Raw genomic sequence first — 16,341 nt, 5'->3', positions numbered from 1 at the left:
AATCCAGCTCCACGCAACTGCTCCAGCTGGAAAGAGATGCTGGCAAGAAGAAGTGAAGGCAGGCAGACAGGGCAGGTAGACGGGCAGCCTGCCACTCTGTCAGTTTGAGGTAAACACCGCCCAATAAATGCTTTGTAGCACCCAGAACTGCTCAAGATACGAATGAGAGAAGATGCTTGCAGTGGAAGAATAAAAGACAAACCAAACAGGTTTTTAAGATTTGGGTGGCATCACATCTTTCAAGCTGAAATTGCTCGCGTTTGCAGCAAGTGAGCACTGTATTCATTACTGGTGCAAACTCAGTTCACCCTACTGTAAAGATGGCTGTGAAAATAAATCATCACACTCTCAATCATCTTAAAGTTGGCCTCTGTTGTGCACAAAAGCATGACATCAACCATTAAAAGAGAATTTGTACAATTGAAAAAGATTGTTGGGTGCAAAATGCAACCAAATACATCCAGTCCTGACAACTGGAATAAGCTAAATTTTGATTTGGGTATGTGCCAAAGTTTTCTTTCTGTTTCTTTCTCACTGCACATTATTAGAGAAAGTGGATAAGTTATTCTATTAAAAAAGAGCCCTTAGGATTCCCTGTTTCTTTCCCTATACACACATCCAGTCAGTCGGGCTGTCACGTTGAGGAGGGGACCCCCCAAGCCAGCCTGCCTCCACGGGGTGTGTAGCTGCAGAGGAAAACTGTCAGTGTTCGCACACAAACAGGCACACACTGAAGCCAGCAGCAACACCAGTGCTGGTGTGCGATGGCTCAGGAGAGGAGGGAGAGTTATTAGCTTAGCCCTGAACCACCTACTTAATATAGGGGCCGGCGGTGATCGCTAACAGAGCCTGGCAGAGGTGACAGCTTTTGGCCCTGCTTGAGGAAATCCAATTGAAAAGCAGCCAAGAGGAACAACAAGCCCGAAACAGATGTTGCTCGCTACCACCAGTGCAACTTGGGTACACACAACCCAGCGGCAACAAACCGCAATGGCAAAACTGACACACAAACATACACACAACGGACACAGAGTGGAGCGCACACGCTTACACCACAGAGCCACATGAAACTGTGGAGGAACAAAATTTACAAAGGAAAACATCAGCAGCAGCAGATGTCTATAAGCACAGCAACGAGGAGCGATTTGTACGTTAAATCTTAGTTTCTATACTCTTTTTTTCTTTCATCACTTTTCTACAGATTGGCAATTACAGTTTAAACATATTTAAAGAGAAAAAAACAGGAAAAAATGGAGCAGAGGCCAAAACAAAATCTTTCTTCCTGGACAAGAGACCCACCTAACAATCCATCCATCCGTCTATGAATCCCTTGTCTTTTCTTTTAAGAATGTCTGGTAAGGCGTCTCAGTGAAAACACAGGTCTTCACATTATTACAGTGCCTTTGTTCAAGTATTAATTGAGTTTGGCAAGTCTGGCCACGCTTTAGTCCTAATAACGTTCATTTATGTTTTCCATCACCGCTACTGGCAAAAAGAGCAAGGAAGAGATGGGGAGAGCAAGAGATAAAGAGAAAGGGGGGAAAAATGGGCAAAAATCAATTGTGACATATCTTTATTACCACTCGATGACAAATGACGGCACATTTGCCATTGCTCTGGCATTGTGTCAGTGTGTGTCATATTGATTTTACATCAGATGGACGAACGTTATTGATGAAGTTCCAGAAAAACAGATGACCGCTCCATTTGATTTGTTTTTTTAGCGTTTAAATAAACCAGGATGACGGCAAATTAAGACAGTAATTGTCACGTGGCAGATCTCTACTTTTGCTTTTCCGACAATTTTTCTTTAATATAAACCAAATTTCGGAGCATTTGCAGAAACCAAGCCTGCCGCGAGATCAGCGGGAGTTGGCAACTACACCCTGAACCTGATCACACGGCACACATGTGGGAATGTAATGGAGGAGCGGTACTGAGAGCACGAGAACGAGAGTGAACTGTAAACAAACTAGCTTTTAAACAAGACAATTTCGAGTTGAGTGTCTTGGGCGCCAAGAAAAACACAGCCACGGAAAACTGATACAAACTTTTAACACATGGGTCAAAGCAGGAGTCTTTGAACTGCCGAGTGAAAGCCGGCCGCCAGTGCAGAAAGCTGTTTAATTAAAAATACTTAGGTATCCAACAGGCCTTTTTGGGGCGCCCTCTTGTCAAATTCTATGTGAGCCTGCTGTCAATCTTGTTTTTTAATTTCACAGTTTCCCGCTGACGAGGGGGGGTGTCAGATGGGAACAAGTTCTCCTAAAAACAGCAGCTGGAGCCTGGGTAAGTTTAGAGAAAAGGCCGCTCACGAATATAAATCTGATTTTATGCCCTTGCATATATGCACACTCGGTTGCAGTAACAGACATAATACCATATTAGTGTATATACTCTTAAACCGTATACTTATACAGAATTAGACACAGTAATATGTTGCACCTGGTATTATGTGGTTGGATCACTGCATGTAAGCTTCTTCCATTTAAACTGCTTTCAGAATATAGAAGGTATCAGATATTTTGCACAGATTTGCAATCATAGCATAGATAAATTATATAATTTATGATATATACTGTTTATTTTGCATTGCAGTACATAATAACCCAGAATATTTGGGGGAAGGACAAATAGGTGACGTCTTTAATGTGATGTCTTTTTAATTTTGCAAGTCAGAAGGAGTTCACATTAACAGCTGCAACATAAGCATGTACAGCAGTACAGCAGTACATGCTTATGTTGCAGCTGTCCACCCATTTTTGCGTGGCAATGAGAAGCTGGAAAGGCATAACACACACACACAAACACACACTCCCAATATACCACCACAAGCACAGGCACTCTTAGTGGCTTCCAAACAGTAATTGCACTCTTATGTAAGTACAAGCGAGCTCAGAATCAAAGTCAAGTGTCTGGAAGTTGAATACCACCTGAGCCTCAACTTACCATTTTTCCAAAAAAGTGTGCCAACTCTAATGGGCCAAAATACGTACCATTATGTTTTTGTTTGTTTGTATTATTTATTTTTCTATAAAGAGTGTACGCTTTGCCTAGAGAACTATGACACATTTGCCCTTGGTCTATTGTTCTTGTGCCGGTGCGCGTTCGACTTATTCATATGCATACATTCGCGGGCATGAAAACAGTTTTAAAGCACCTGAAAGGTACATTGGAACCTGCAAACAAACAACTGTAACGCATGCACAGTAACATTTGAGCAGAACACTTTGTGCAAATTGCACCACTGACAAGACCGTGTTGCAGTGCCCTTGACTAACAATGACAAATGGATGCAATATGCAAAGTCTGAACAAGTTGCTTTTGGGTGCAAAATAGGAAAAACGTTGCTCCGGGTACCATTATGGGATGCGTTTGCTATGCTGTTTCTCAACTAAGGTGAGCCCGGCCGAGGTTAATGGCACGTGTTAAGATTGAGAAGTGTAGGTGAGTGATGTCTGTCGAGAGAAATCACAGAGAGCGAGACAGAAAGACGGACCTTCTTTCCCTCGTTTAGACATGTGAATTGCCGATTGGTGTCTTGCTTGCTTTATTATCTATTATTATGCCGAATCTGTGACCTTGTATTTGTAAAGGACGTAAGTGACTAAAGACACATTAGCAGCATATGAAAAAATAATGTGCTCTAAAAACCTATAAATTATTTTTAACTAATAAGTTGTTTTCTATTCCCGAGACACTTAGTGTCATGTTTTTGTAAATAAAGAAATAGAGCAATAAAATAAAAGTAATACATCTAACTTATAATGTAGTGTCCTTACAAAGCAGCAGGAGCTTCACATACCTACTGCATTTCCATCAATCTGCTGTCAATCTGTCTCACATCTGATAAAAGTGGAAATAATTTCACTTTTAGGATGCAAAATATGGGTTTTATAGTGTTTTTTATTTATTTGCCTAAATTAATACATACATAAATAAATTGTACATAGAAATTAATTATATGTAAAAAAAAATATAAATTAAACCACTAAGAGTTAGTAACACCCCAAAAATAAAAAGTAGAGAGAAAAGGACAATAAGAAAGAAGGTCTAAAATAATGTGTATCTACACGTGAGTGCATGAGTGTAAAAGCTGGGTTTGTAGTTCTGTGTCTGTGTACACCTACCCAACATAACCCCACTTCTGTGTCTTTCTATATTCATCCGCCTGTCTGTGTTCGTGCACGCGCATACACGTGCGGTACAACACCACCGTGGTGGCAGGGTGCATCCATCATGATAAACCGGGAGACTCGGCGACTGTCACATGCAATCACACTTCACTACGGTTCACAGGACTTCAAAGTGAAAATGAATGATAGCTCATCGACATGAAGACTTCATATATCTTCGTTTTTTTTTTCTCGCTCTTTTCTGTCTTTTATTTTTGGGAAGAGACTTGTATCTTTTCTCCCAGCCCCCCTTCGTTGTGAAGCTCATCGTTTTTGTCCATGGCTGGACACACAAGTTAAAAATAAATAATTAAAAAAATACATTCTGCCCATTCAGTTTGTAAGAGAATCTAAACGAGTAACACAGATTTTCAGAAATAAATTCAAAGTTTGCTTGTCCCACAAATTACATTCATGTAAAGTGTGAGTAAAGCTATAACAGACTTAAAGCTGCAATAGGCGTTGTATGGCCACCAGGGGGCTCCAAGAGTACCTCACGAGTGCCTTCTGTTTGTCGTGATGTTAATTTGTGTTAACGAGTTCTTTTATTTATTTCTTTTTCTTATTTTGTGTTATTTCCTGTTTTGTGAGGAACATGTCACCTTCCTTTAATGTCTTGGGTGTTGGATTTTTTCTTTTTTATTCAATTTTTGGTTTGGTTTGTCTTTTTGACATCATTATTACACAATTGTTACTCTTCTTTGCTCTTTTGCGTTGGTCTGAGTTGAATACATTTTGCCATCAAAGTGTGATCGCTGGGCTCAGCATGCCATCCAACTTGTTTTGACTGAGATTTTTCCACATGGACAAGCCAACTACAAGCAGACTAGAAAATAACACATTAAGAACAACTAAACCATTGGTGTCAGCTGCTGTCCATTTGCATTTTTGCAAGCAGGTAACCCCAGCCTTACCCTACGCTGCTTAATGCACATATCTGGCAGATTACTGGTGCTTCCCAGTTGTTTATCTTGCTGTGTGCCTTACCCTGTGCCCCCACTACTTTTGCCTCCTTATTTTTTGGTTATCTGCTTGGACTCTTTCTTGATTGCCTTTGTTATCACCTCTTATAATTTTATTTACTTCTCTGCAGTTGATCCTGTGCATGATCCCAATGTCCTGCATTTCGTATTTCCCTTGTGAACATATCAATATTGCGTTATCAAGCTCTGCTGACATATCGATAAACATAATCCTACCTTGCTAACATGAGCATCAAAGAAAAGTGTCTGCATCCCTGACTTGGTAAATCATGTGTTATGTTTGGCTATTAACCAAGCAGCCACCATTTATCAGGTAACAGTAATCTAAGTTACTGATTACTAATAGTAAAAACAGTGTTTCAAGAGAAGCAAAGCATAAAAACATAGATATAGGTTTTAAACTATCAGTATTTGTTAACCTCAGTGCACTTGAAAACAGAACCCATGTATGAATTGCTGCACTCTGGGGATTCAAACCCTTGACCTTTGCAACTCCAGAGCAGGTTATTTTAGAGACTGCGCCACTGGGAGACGTGGCTTTCAGCTCACGTTCTCACAAGTTCTCACAAGCTGAAGCAATGACACTGCATTTGCAAAACTGGGCTCTGTTTGTTCATTTCAATGTAACAGGCATCCAAAGGTAGAAAATTTGTTGATACGTTTTGTTTTTTTACAAAAAAGATGCATCATGCACGCTTCCCTCCCAATGAAGCCTTGATGACAACGCAGAGAATGACAGCAATATTTCAGTTTGAAAGTTAATGTGATAAATGGCAAGTGTTAAACTTGTTAGATTTGTAACTGCTAAAAAGTCAACTGAGACACAATAATGCCAGCTCTATAACTGCTTCAGCACAGGCAAGGATAGCCTTTAATCTAGCAATGACTCTGAAATGACAGTATGCTTTAAAAAAAAGAAAAAAAAAACTAAAGATCCTGGTATACACCTCCTCGCCTCTCCCTCTCTCTCTCTCTCTCTCTCTCTGCACCCTGTCCCAGGCTCTGCTCTTGCTCTCTAAGCTGTTTGATTGGCACATGCTTTCACTTAATGAGGGATAATTACTAAGGAAAACAAGTGGGAGACCACATCTGCTCAGTGTAAAAAGAAGTCCAGGCCTGGTGCAATCTGTCAGACAGGGCTTTCAGGTTGTGTGTGTGAATGCCTTAACCACCTTCAGCGGCCCCCCCAGTCCAGCACAAACCCTCCAGGACCCTCCTTGCACGCCGGCCCGACGAGAAGCAGATTAATAGGAATCAGCATGTGGCTGTAAACACTCGACGGGAAGAGTGTATATCTATGTGCGTTGACATGCATAGGAAATGACCCGGGGTATCTGTGGAGGACTGGCTATGGGCCACGGCAGGAAGGGCAAGAGGCCAGTGGGGACATCAACATCCCAATCAGTGTCCTGCTGCCAGAGCTGTTGTTCTCCAGCTCCTATCGCACTGTTTTGTTTGTTTTCACACAATGCTACACTGTACTTGTAGTAAAATACACAGGTAGCTGCCATGCTTCCCAGACACATCCACATAGTGCTCATAAATCATCTCTGCATGGTATATACAAAGAGCTAAATGGTCTCTTAATGACCTGCCTTTGTGTACAGGTAGTCCTCATTAAAGTTTTGAATGGGAACTTGTCATGTTTAAATTGTGAAATTATAATTTACTGTATTCTCAAAGGGATACTCATTTTAACCGAGTTCCCAGCTGATGTCAGCTATCAGATATTTAAAAAAATTGACTGAATATTCTGTAGGTTTAATTTGTAATTTGTACTTCACATTCTTGATTACAGCTACTTAACAGAAATAGTGGCAGCACACATACATTAGCCAAAATGAGGAGAGAATTCACATGCTACTTTTCAAGTAAAAAGAACAGCACAGCTTTGGTTAACCTAGATCAAATCATTTCATTTTATCTGCCTCATAATTTAACACAAAGTCCCTCCAGATGAGCACGTTGTGTGGCAAGTCTGTGGCCCATTGCTTTGTCAGTCAGTGTAATCGCTAAGGTGTAATCAATATAAATTAAATTATAATTAACAAATATTTTATCTATCAGCTTGACAGCTTCAGGAGTTATCACATATTTTTTATCTATTTTAAATACATTTTTTTTTTAAACTAGATTTTTTTTATTATCACATGCAAACTGGATCTGACGTTTGACAGCCTTTTAACCTTCCGACACTCTCGTCCCCCCTTCAACCCCCCGCCTCGGCACCTCCTTACCACCCACCCACTAAAAGAACAACAGGGTTTTGCTTTCTTGCCCTGCGCTGACCCAGTTCCCACTAATTATCCGCAAAGTATACATCAAAGCCGGGCAAATCTACAGATCTGCAGCAACGTGGCAGAGTAAGAAAAACCAGGACTATCCCCAACCTAGTCACCCCGAGCTGTTACCAATACGGCCGCGTGAGTTTGTCTGTATTTGTGAGTATGCGTGCGAAGTAGTGTCAGCCGATACAAAAGGCAAGACGGTGAACTTATAAATAGAACGGTCATTGTTTCGACATGGGTAATTTTGGGTGTCGGAATTGTTCCTGACACTGTCAGCTGTGTGGCTTAGCCAAGGGGGAAGGCGGCAGAGGTGATGGATGAGTGAGGTCATGAAGTCTAGAGTCAGCTGATGGGATAACATGCATATATGCACAAAAACAGAGAGATAAATATTACTAATAGCATCAAAGCATGGAATCAAATACAAACTATAACATGCATTAAGGCCACTGAGTATAATTGCAATCTTTTTTTCTCTTTTACTCCTTCCCTCTCTCTCTCTGTCTCTCTGTCTCTGTCTCTGTCTCTCTCTCTGTCTCACACACACACAAACACACACACACACACACACACACACACACACACACATAGTTATCATTGGGCAGGGGGCAAAGGGGATGGTTTGCTTTCTTATGACACAGTCTATTACTAAATTGAGCTGGCAGGTAATTCTAAGGCAAATAAATGCCAGCAGGTTTAACACAAGGAGAGGTCTTTGGGGTGGCGGCAAGAGCAATGACAGAAATTCTTTGGCCTCTTTTGACAGGAAGCCTATTATTCTCGCCGCTTTATTTTCCCAGGCTAGTTTTTAAAACTGATCTCTCCAAGAGAACTCCGCACCCTAACAATCAGTCCTTCCCCATCTGAACTGCTGCAGCTGGTTCTTTGGTTCTGCTGGTCTGTGTCTTTACTCCCTAGACTTAATATTTACATTCTATGAGAATGAAGGCTGATTTTTTTTGTCTACCTTTCAGTTTATTTCAAAGGTACTTAGGTGAACATTTTTGTAAAGTATTTTCTGTACACAAACCTTGACGCTAAGGTTGTGAAATAAGCCCCTCCATCTGTAAGAAATCCTCCCTTCAAACAGGTGAACGAGCGGTTGTATGAAATATTGCAGCACAGCTCTAATTTTAATGTTGTTTATTTAAACTAAAATAAACATTAAAAAAATATAACAAAAAAAGATGAAAAGAGGCAACAGGGGAAAAAAATAAAAGTACAAGTTGAGACAAAACACACTATAAATATACTACTTTTAAAAAAAAACAGCTGAGCTACATCCTCATTATAAGTGCCATCTCAGACGGGCATGGTGGGAATCGGTGCTGACCTTGGTATCCCGTTTGAATATTGTTTTAATGCCGCGTCTGGTAATTGAGAATGCAACGCAAACAGTGGACTCTTTTTCAAAGGGAAAGTTATTTTCCCAGGCAGTGGGAATGCAAACAATCAAGGAGTGTATTTATTTGTTTGTTCATAATTATCCAACAGACTCATTAAAATATGGATTTATAAATAAATCTCCATGATTTTACCTATGACTACATTAATTTAAACATTTCATCATCCACTGCTGTATAATTTGTACGTAAAATATTTATGTTACAAAGTTGCATTTGCAGTATTTTAGTTTATTTCAATACATAAGGAATTAAAATTCAATTTAATAATTAGAAAAAAAAAAAATTAGTGAAAGCATATTAACTAATACTAGAAATGATGAAATCTTCACAATCACTTGCTATCTCTGTGCAACCAGTAAATTCCACTGCACTGGGAGAGATGGCCGCTGCTTTAAATTGCGTGTGATCAGCGCTACGGCAGACAATGAATAAGGACGTCAGGGGAATTGAGGGGAATATGGTTCCTGTTTTCTCAAACAGTCCAAAATGAAAAACATTTCCCTCCATAATCTGGCCAGTGAGAGCTCTGCCATGTGTGCACATCGACACTCTCCACTGTGTCACTGCGTTAGTTTGCAGAGTGAGTTTATAGGCACTAAGAACTGTGTTACAACACAGGTTGGACCACTTCAACGTTTGCTGACTGACATTTTGCACGTGTTTCATTGAATCTTTGTTTGATTACATTGAATGGAAATTCCACGAGCATAACTTCTACAAAAATCTTAGTGTATATTTACATTAAAAAGTAGCATTCCAAAAAATAAGCCGCAGTTATAAATGGTACAGTAGGAAAATATAAGAAGGAGTACAGGAGGGGAATACTGTAGCTGTGAATGGGCCAGTTGTGCAGGTCCAGATGAATGGGCCGGAGATGCCTGACTGTGAAACTGGATCCAGGTCCTGCTGTTTTGGTTTCTTCTGCCAAATGAGAAATTAAAATAACTTCTAACTCCTTACTCTGTAGGGCGTTGATGGCAGCGGTGACAAGCGATCACACACATTGTCCAGATACACATGCACACAGACATTCACAATGCTTAACGGGCCGTTATGTTCAGCAAAAAAAAAAAAAAGCCAGACTTTACACAAGAATTCGAAATGCAGGATCACACATGTACCACTATGTGCCAGTTCTTTGCATACACTTTCCTTCTTCTTTTCATTTTTTGTTGTGAGATTATTTTGAATTGAGGTAAAAAGTATATAATAAATAACAATATTTGCTTTGTTTGCACAAAAAACAAGCAACATGAGAAAGGGAAAATTAATTTGAGCTCTGAAATATTTACAAGCCAGAGCATTGCTCTTAAGAACATGAAAATCTTTTTTTAAATTTTTTTGACTTGATGTTTGCATGGCAAAGCTGAAAACCGTTAGCAAAATTAGACTTTTCCACAGGCAGGGCATTGCTTGATCTATCAGCAAATATCTAACTGAGCTGGTACTTGTAAACTGGGCAAATTTCAATGAAAGCATAAAAAAATAGACTGTGCAAAGATTTTAAAAATGACGAAACCCTGAAAACCTCATCTCACATTCAGACAGGAAGTGGAATTAAAACTGAATATGAGGTCTTTTAAATACATACATGTTGCCAGTTTGAGACATTTTTACCTGAAAGGGATAAAGCGTTGACACTGGCAGACTTATGGTTTAAAAAAACTGGATAGGGATCGGTGATTCTGTGTTAAAGTTGTCGGTTCGTATTTTGGGGCAACATTAAGTACTTTTCTGTTTAGCTGCGAGCTCGTTAAGTGACGAGGAAGGTTGAGCTAACAAAAAACTTAAGCCTTTAAACACATTTGCTGTGGTTTCTCACTTCCGCTCGCTCAGTCAGCATGAGCAGAGCGTTAGCATATTATAAAGTCCGGTCAATGCAGTAACATCCAGTTACACTAAATTTGTTAACATCAAATTTTATCTCAATTTTTTTACAGATTTTTTACAGATATTCTCTGATGTTTTGTAGTCTCTGACCTACTGAGCAAAAAGGAGAAATCACCTCTTCTCAAACAATCGCTTCAGATGCTGTAAAAGCATGGCTCACTTATACAGCAAATCTCCCATATGGCAAAAATCAATAAGCGGTGCGAGACTCTATTGATCATATCTGTATCATGGATGCATACTGACGTCCACCAGCCAAACGCGTGTAAATGTGTGTTGATGTAAGTGGGCTGAGTAGGGGGGGTTCATTACAATACAAACAATATTTCTTTTGAAATCTTTAGCTGCTTTAAAATTACACCTCAGTCTTCCTTTGGATTATCAAGAGTGTGTTTTATTTACTTTGTGAGCATTTAAGATGAAGTAACTGGAGTGCAATGCAATGTTATCATAAGCAAAGGCAAGGGGCAGAGGCGGGGGAAGGGGACAGTTACATGGACCAACTTTTTGGCAAAACCAAACCAGTATACACTGCCTCATTCTTCCTTGGCGTGTACAAATATCTCTTCTAAAGTCATCTTTCTCCCACAGGGACAGAACACCTGTAGACTCGCCGCCGCGTTCGTGTCATTAAAAAAAAAAAAAAATGTTGTTGTCATCAGTTCCTGTGATATAAAAGAACTTAATGTGCTATGAATGACACAGCTCAGATAAATTCTCTCATTGATTTCTCTATATATTTGCAGTGTAATGACAAGGCACAGGGCTGCCCTCCGCAGGAAGCGAATGGCCATAACAGAAATAAAAGGATGCATTCTTGAAAAAAAAAAAACTGAAAACAAACCACAGGGACTCGTTGCGCTCTCCACGACTTACTGAGAACGATCGTTACCCTAACATTTTCTTTCCAACTCCGTAACTTCCTTCCTCTCTACTTTGTTTTCTCCCTTGCCTCTTTTCATCCCCCCGCCCACCCAATGTCTCTCTCGGCACCTCAAAGTTATTGATAGTTTAAAGTTATGGGCTAATAATAAGATGGACACTGCATGGCCAGGAGCCTATTATACCCAGGTAATGGATAGTGAGGGGATTTTGAATGACATTGCCAAGAGATTGGATGACGGAGGATGGAGCAATTTATGGCCTCCCCAAAGAGCCCCTGTTCCCCTTTTCTCTCTCGCCGACACGCGCGCACACGCTATTCGCTGCTATTTATCTCCAGCTTGATAAGGAGGCAGATGAGGCATGTCTGCATTTATGGTGAAGATGTTCATAAAAACTACCGGCTCAGAGCAGGAAGTTAGAATTGAGTCGGGGGAACATCATATCTGCTCCAAACTCCACATGGTTCTCTTTAAAAACTAAAATGCCATATATTAGTTTTTCATTTCTGATGTGTGTTTGGTTTGAAATGAAATGTGACTTGCAGCTGTTGCTGTGGGTTTTTACATCTACTGGGCATTAGAAGTGTTTACAATAGTGCAGTATTGACCAAAACTCCCTAAAATAAAAATATTTCTCTATAGCTTTACAAGAAGGTACTGCACACAAGCCATCGGACCAATCAAGAAAAATATCAACATTTCTGCCTTCTTGTTTTGCCAGACAGAATTATTAAACAACTCAAATAACTTCTGCACAGATGACACGCACATGTCGGATACTTTCACCCAAAACGAAGCAGCAGTGAGGGCTCAGATTCAGAGCCCTCGCTGCACAGAGAAGCAGACGTACAGTGCATCTGTGTGCCCGGTCTTCAGTATGTTTGCTCATAATGGCCCGCTGCAGCTGGTTTGCACTGAGAAATAACAGTAAGGGTAGACATACTTCAGGAAGAAGGGAGCAGGAAGAAGATGAGCGAGGAGGGCACGAGGGAGAGCAATGAAAAAGGCTTGTCAACATTATCTGTTTTATTGATTTAACAGTAAAGGCTTGCCGCTTAAGCTTTATGTTGCTTTGGCTGGCCCATTGAAAATACAACAGCTGCAAATAAAAAACGATTTCCTAAAAAACCTGAACGTTCTTATTTATTTATTTGCTTTTCTTTTTTTTTAATCTTATTCCTATCTCCCACTCACTAGCTCAGGTTGTGTATGCATCGTTGTTAAGGTTTTACACATTTCATCATCTTTACGAGCATCATTACAGAGGGACCATATTTTGCTGGACTCTCCCACACCAAAGGGATCCGTGATACTATAGAAGGCAACAGCATCTACACGACCGTAATGATACACTGTAACGCAAGGTTTAATTAACATATTAAGAGGGTCATTAAACTAAATTAAAATATAAAAACAGGCTCAATTAAAGACAAGGAAATCTTTGAGACTAAACCTTCAAATCATAAAAAATTTACAAAGAAAATTTGAATCATTTTGGCCTTTGCGCTTTTATTCTTTTATTTTATTTCTGTCATTATTGTTTTTACATTCTATTAACTGCAGCTGACCAAAAAATAAAACTCATACGAATCATTCGGTGTTTTCTGCAAGTTAAGATTGTTTATTCAAACATATATGGACCTCATCTGTTGAATTTGTTTAAAATAGATGCTCACACCGACCCTAAGTGTAGGGATAATAGTTAAACAGTTTGTAGTGGCACCTACAAGCAGAGATGGATGAGGAGGAATTATTAATGATGACTGTCCTGATTACAGGATCAGTTCACTGGAGAATGAATCACGGACCAGATTTTTCACATCTGTGTAAGAGAAAAATATCCAAACTCGGCTAAACAACGTGGGGCCAAAATCAAAAGTCTTCTGCAGACAATGAATTTCTGTATGAAGAGTCGTGAGAGTTTATTCAGCAGCTGTCAAGATATTTCAGTATGGACAAAAGTTTGACCAAGACGCACAAACAGACACTGACAGACACTGATAGAACAACTTAGAGTTACTTTTAGCCAATAGGAAAGGTAAAAATAACATCCTGACTCCCTTTCCTCCCCAGGTTATCTGACTTTTGTCAGTAAAGAAAATTAAAGCACAAACATCAGCATGTTTGAGCACATTTACACCAACAATCCTCTTAAACCTTTTTAATTATATCATTTTCGTTGTTTTTAGCAGGTTGTCTGGTAGCTCGTTTCATAGGTGAAGTAAAAATTCTCCATCTTTAATTGTCACAGTGAGAACAGCGGGGTCAAAAGAGCAGAGTGTAGCCTGGTAGGGTTCCTGAAAGAGCCACTATGTAGCTCTTTAATCACAGAGCAGCTGGGTATTACCACAGACCTCTTATAGCTGCCCAAAAATCCCAACAGCACCAAGACACGCACACACAAACACACATAGGAAATATGCATGGTCTATCCATTACCTTTGAAAGTATATAGTAAGACAAAGAAAGTATTTAACATTAAGAAATTTTATTTGTAATCTGTGATGTCAAAAGTGTAACTGCAAATATTTCATTTCTTTATTTAAACCTAAGGCCTGAGGCGAGCTGTCTCTGAGGCTGCTTATTTTACATTTTGATCCCAAACTTTGCCATTTTGCAATATACCCACAATACATTGCTGGAAAGAAAACCAGAGATGCAAGAGAACAACAGAGGCTGGACAGCGGGAGACACGCCGATGCATGGAAAAGAATAGAAATCCACGTTATGCATTAGCATGCAAAGCAGTGCATTTGTATAATAAGAGCCAGGAAAGAAAACCTTCTTCATTAATTACTGTCGACACAGAAAAAAATATAATGAGATATGAGGGAGAAACAGAAACTATTTATGGTAACCAAGGAGCCGGACTTAATGATCAGACCGCAGCTGAAACCTCTATTGATTTTCCCTTTAAATATACAACTCAATTAAAGATACAGCTGATTAAAAGACAACTACAAATCGCAGCAGCAGATCTGGAGACGCTGCCGAGGCTGGCTGACCCGGGGCCGCCCGCTGCAGCGAGAGAATTACATGATTTCATATCCGAGGCTTCCCCGCGATCACTGCTGAGGAAAGTAAGGCTTCAGAGGTATAACTCTTTTTTTTGTTTGTTTCATATTGTGACCATTTTAAAATGGAGCTGTAATGGCCACAGACACACCTCTCATGAAGTGAGAGTTGTATTGTTTTAAACAGTGCCAATAAAAAAAATATATATACATCTTTGTTCAAAGTTTGTGACAGTCGAACTGCTGACTTTTAGCACTAAAAGCCTAAAAGCCAACGTTGATAAGGCACAAAAAAACAAGAGTAATGCTGACCTCTGAATACATAAAACACAAATAATCAAACAAACAATACAAACCCACTTTCCTTGTTAAAATGAAGCACCTCCTTAACACAAGCCAGACCGCAGCTCTTTTTTTCCCCTTTCTGCCTCAGCCTTGTCACTGACAAATAAAAACCTTGACAGTCTGTGTACCCTCACCATGTGAGAAGGGCAGAATTACAATGTATAATGGAAAACCTTTCTGTTTCTCACTGATGAAAAAAAGCTGTTAAAAGTCTGAACTTTTTTTCAAGTTGTTCAAAAGTTTTCACCACAGCCTTATTCCATTTTTTTTTCTTTATGACAAGATTTTCAAAAATAAGAGGGTAGCGATATGAACATACTTCTCTCATTGGAGATATTACAACTGAGAGAATTCTGCATGCTTGGATTTGTTTAAAGAAAAAAGACATCTCATTTTAATTATAGTGTAAATACCAAGTGTATTATTTCTATACGCTATAATCAATACAGATCCCCAGACGAGCTTTTGCATGCGTATTGCAGTCATGACTAATATTATTTTCCTGAATATTGTTTAGGTTTCGAGACTTTTACACACTGAACACAACATCTGTGAGCTGAGTGTGTGTGTGTGTGTGTGTGTACCTGTAGGGAGTTTAGGAGGATGAAGACGTAGGCCATTACAATGGATAGAGGTACCAAAACACCACACAGCCACGTCAGTCCAAGGATGGGCAGCAACACCAACACTGCTTTCACTGCAGCCCTGTACCCACAAACACAACAACCAATCACACCAATCTGAAGTAGCTGATTGAGCTGAGCAAACCACGTAAAATGTATTTAATTATTTCCTTCAGGTTCTCCTTCTGATCATCTTCTATTCAATTTCCAACTTTCCCAACTTTTTATTAGTTTTTTTGTCAAAACTGAGAAGCTCCGGTGAGCCGGTTGTTCCATATACAACCCTATACAGCTGGAAGGCTCACGGGGTGAAAACTTCCCACCTTAAATCCACCTTAATTCTGTTTAGAGTGGAATTAGCTTTCCGCTTAGGTGACCGCCAAACCGCAACAGCTGTCTGTGTGTTCTCGTGTGTATGACATGGCATGCGACGGGCCCTAGTTTATTCAGCGGAGGAATGTGTTTGAGTTTCCGAGACGGCTGCCACCCAGGCAAATAGTTCAAGGCCTGTTTTGAAAACCTTCATAAAGCACCTACTGTGAGCCCCAGTGGACTAAGGTAGGGTCAAACACGCCCACAATCATGATTTCATCTGCTAGGATCACATAGAAGCTTGCAGGATTTTACTCCAATCACACTGAAGTGAAAAGACAGCAGGGACGGAGCCTGGGATGGTGCTTTTGTACGGACATCACAGTGCAACAGCAACGGAGATGTCAGTGTACCAAGGCAG

At 39.9% G+C, this 16,341-nt stretch overlaps 1 protein-coding gene across 6 annotated transcripts in view; it reads right to left on the bottom strand.

Moving 5' to 3' along the window:
• The window catches only part of LOC102082324 (adhesion G-protein coupled receptor D2), an 89,534-nt gene that overhangs the window by 57,721 nt on the left and 15,472 nt on the right, over window positions 1-16,341 (bottom strand). For all 6 annotated transcript variants that reach the window (XM_005453953.4, XM_025898948.1, XM_005453956.4 and 3 more), the window contains one exon: window positions 15,570-15,690. In XM_005453953.4, the coding sequence (XP_005454010.1) occupies window positions 15,570-15,690 (121 nt within the window). The remainder of the gene's footprint in view (window positions 1-15,569; window positions 15,691-16,341) is intronic.

Source organism: Oreochromis niloticus, linkage group LG15, assembly GCF_001858045.2.
Source record: "Oreochromis niloticus isolate F11D_XX linkage group LG15, O_niloticus_UMD_NMBU, whole genome shotgun sequence".
Classification (NCBI taxonomy): Eukaryota; Metazoa; Chordata; class Actinopteri; order Cichliformes; family Cichlidae; genus Oreochromis; species Oreochromis niloticus.
This window is presented reverse-complemented; position numbering and strand designations above follow the sequence as displayed.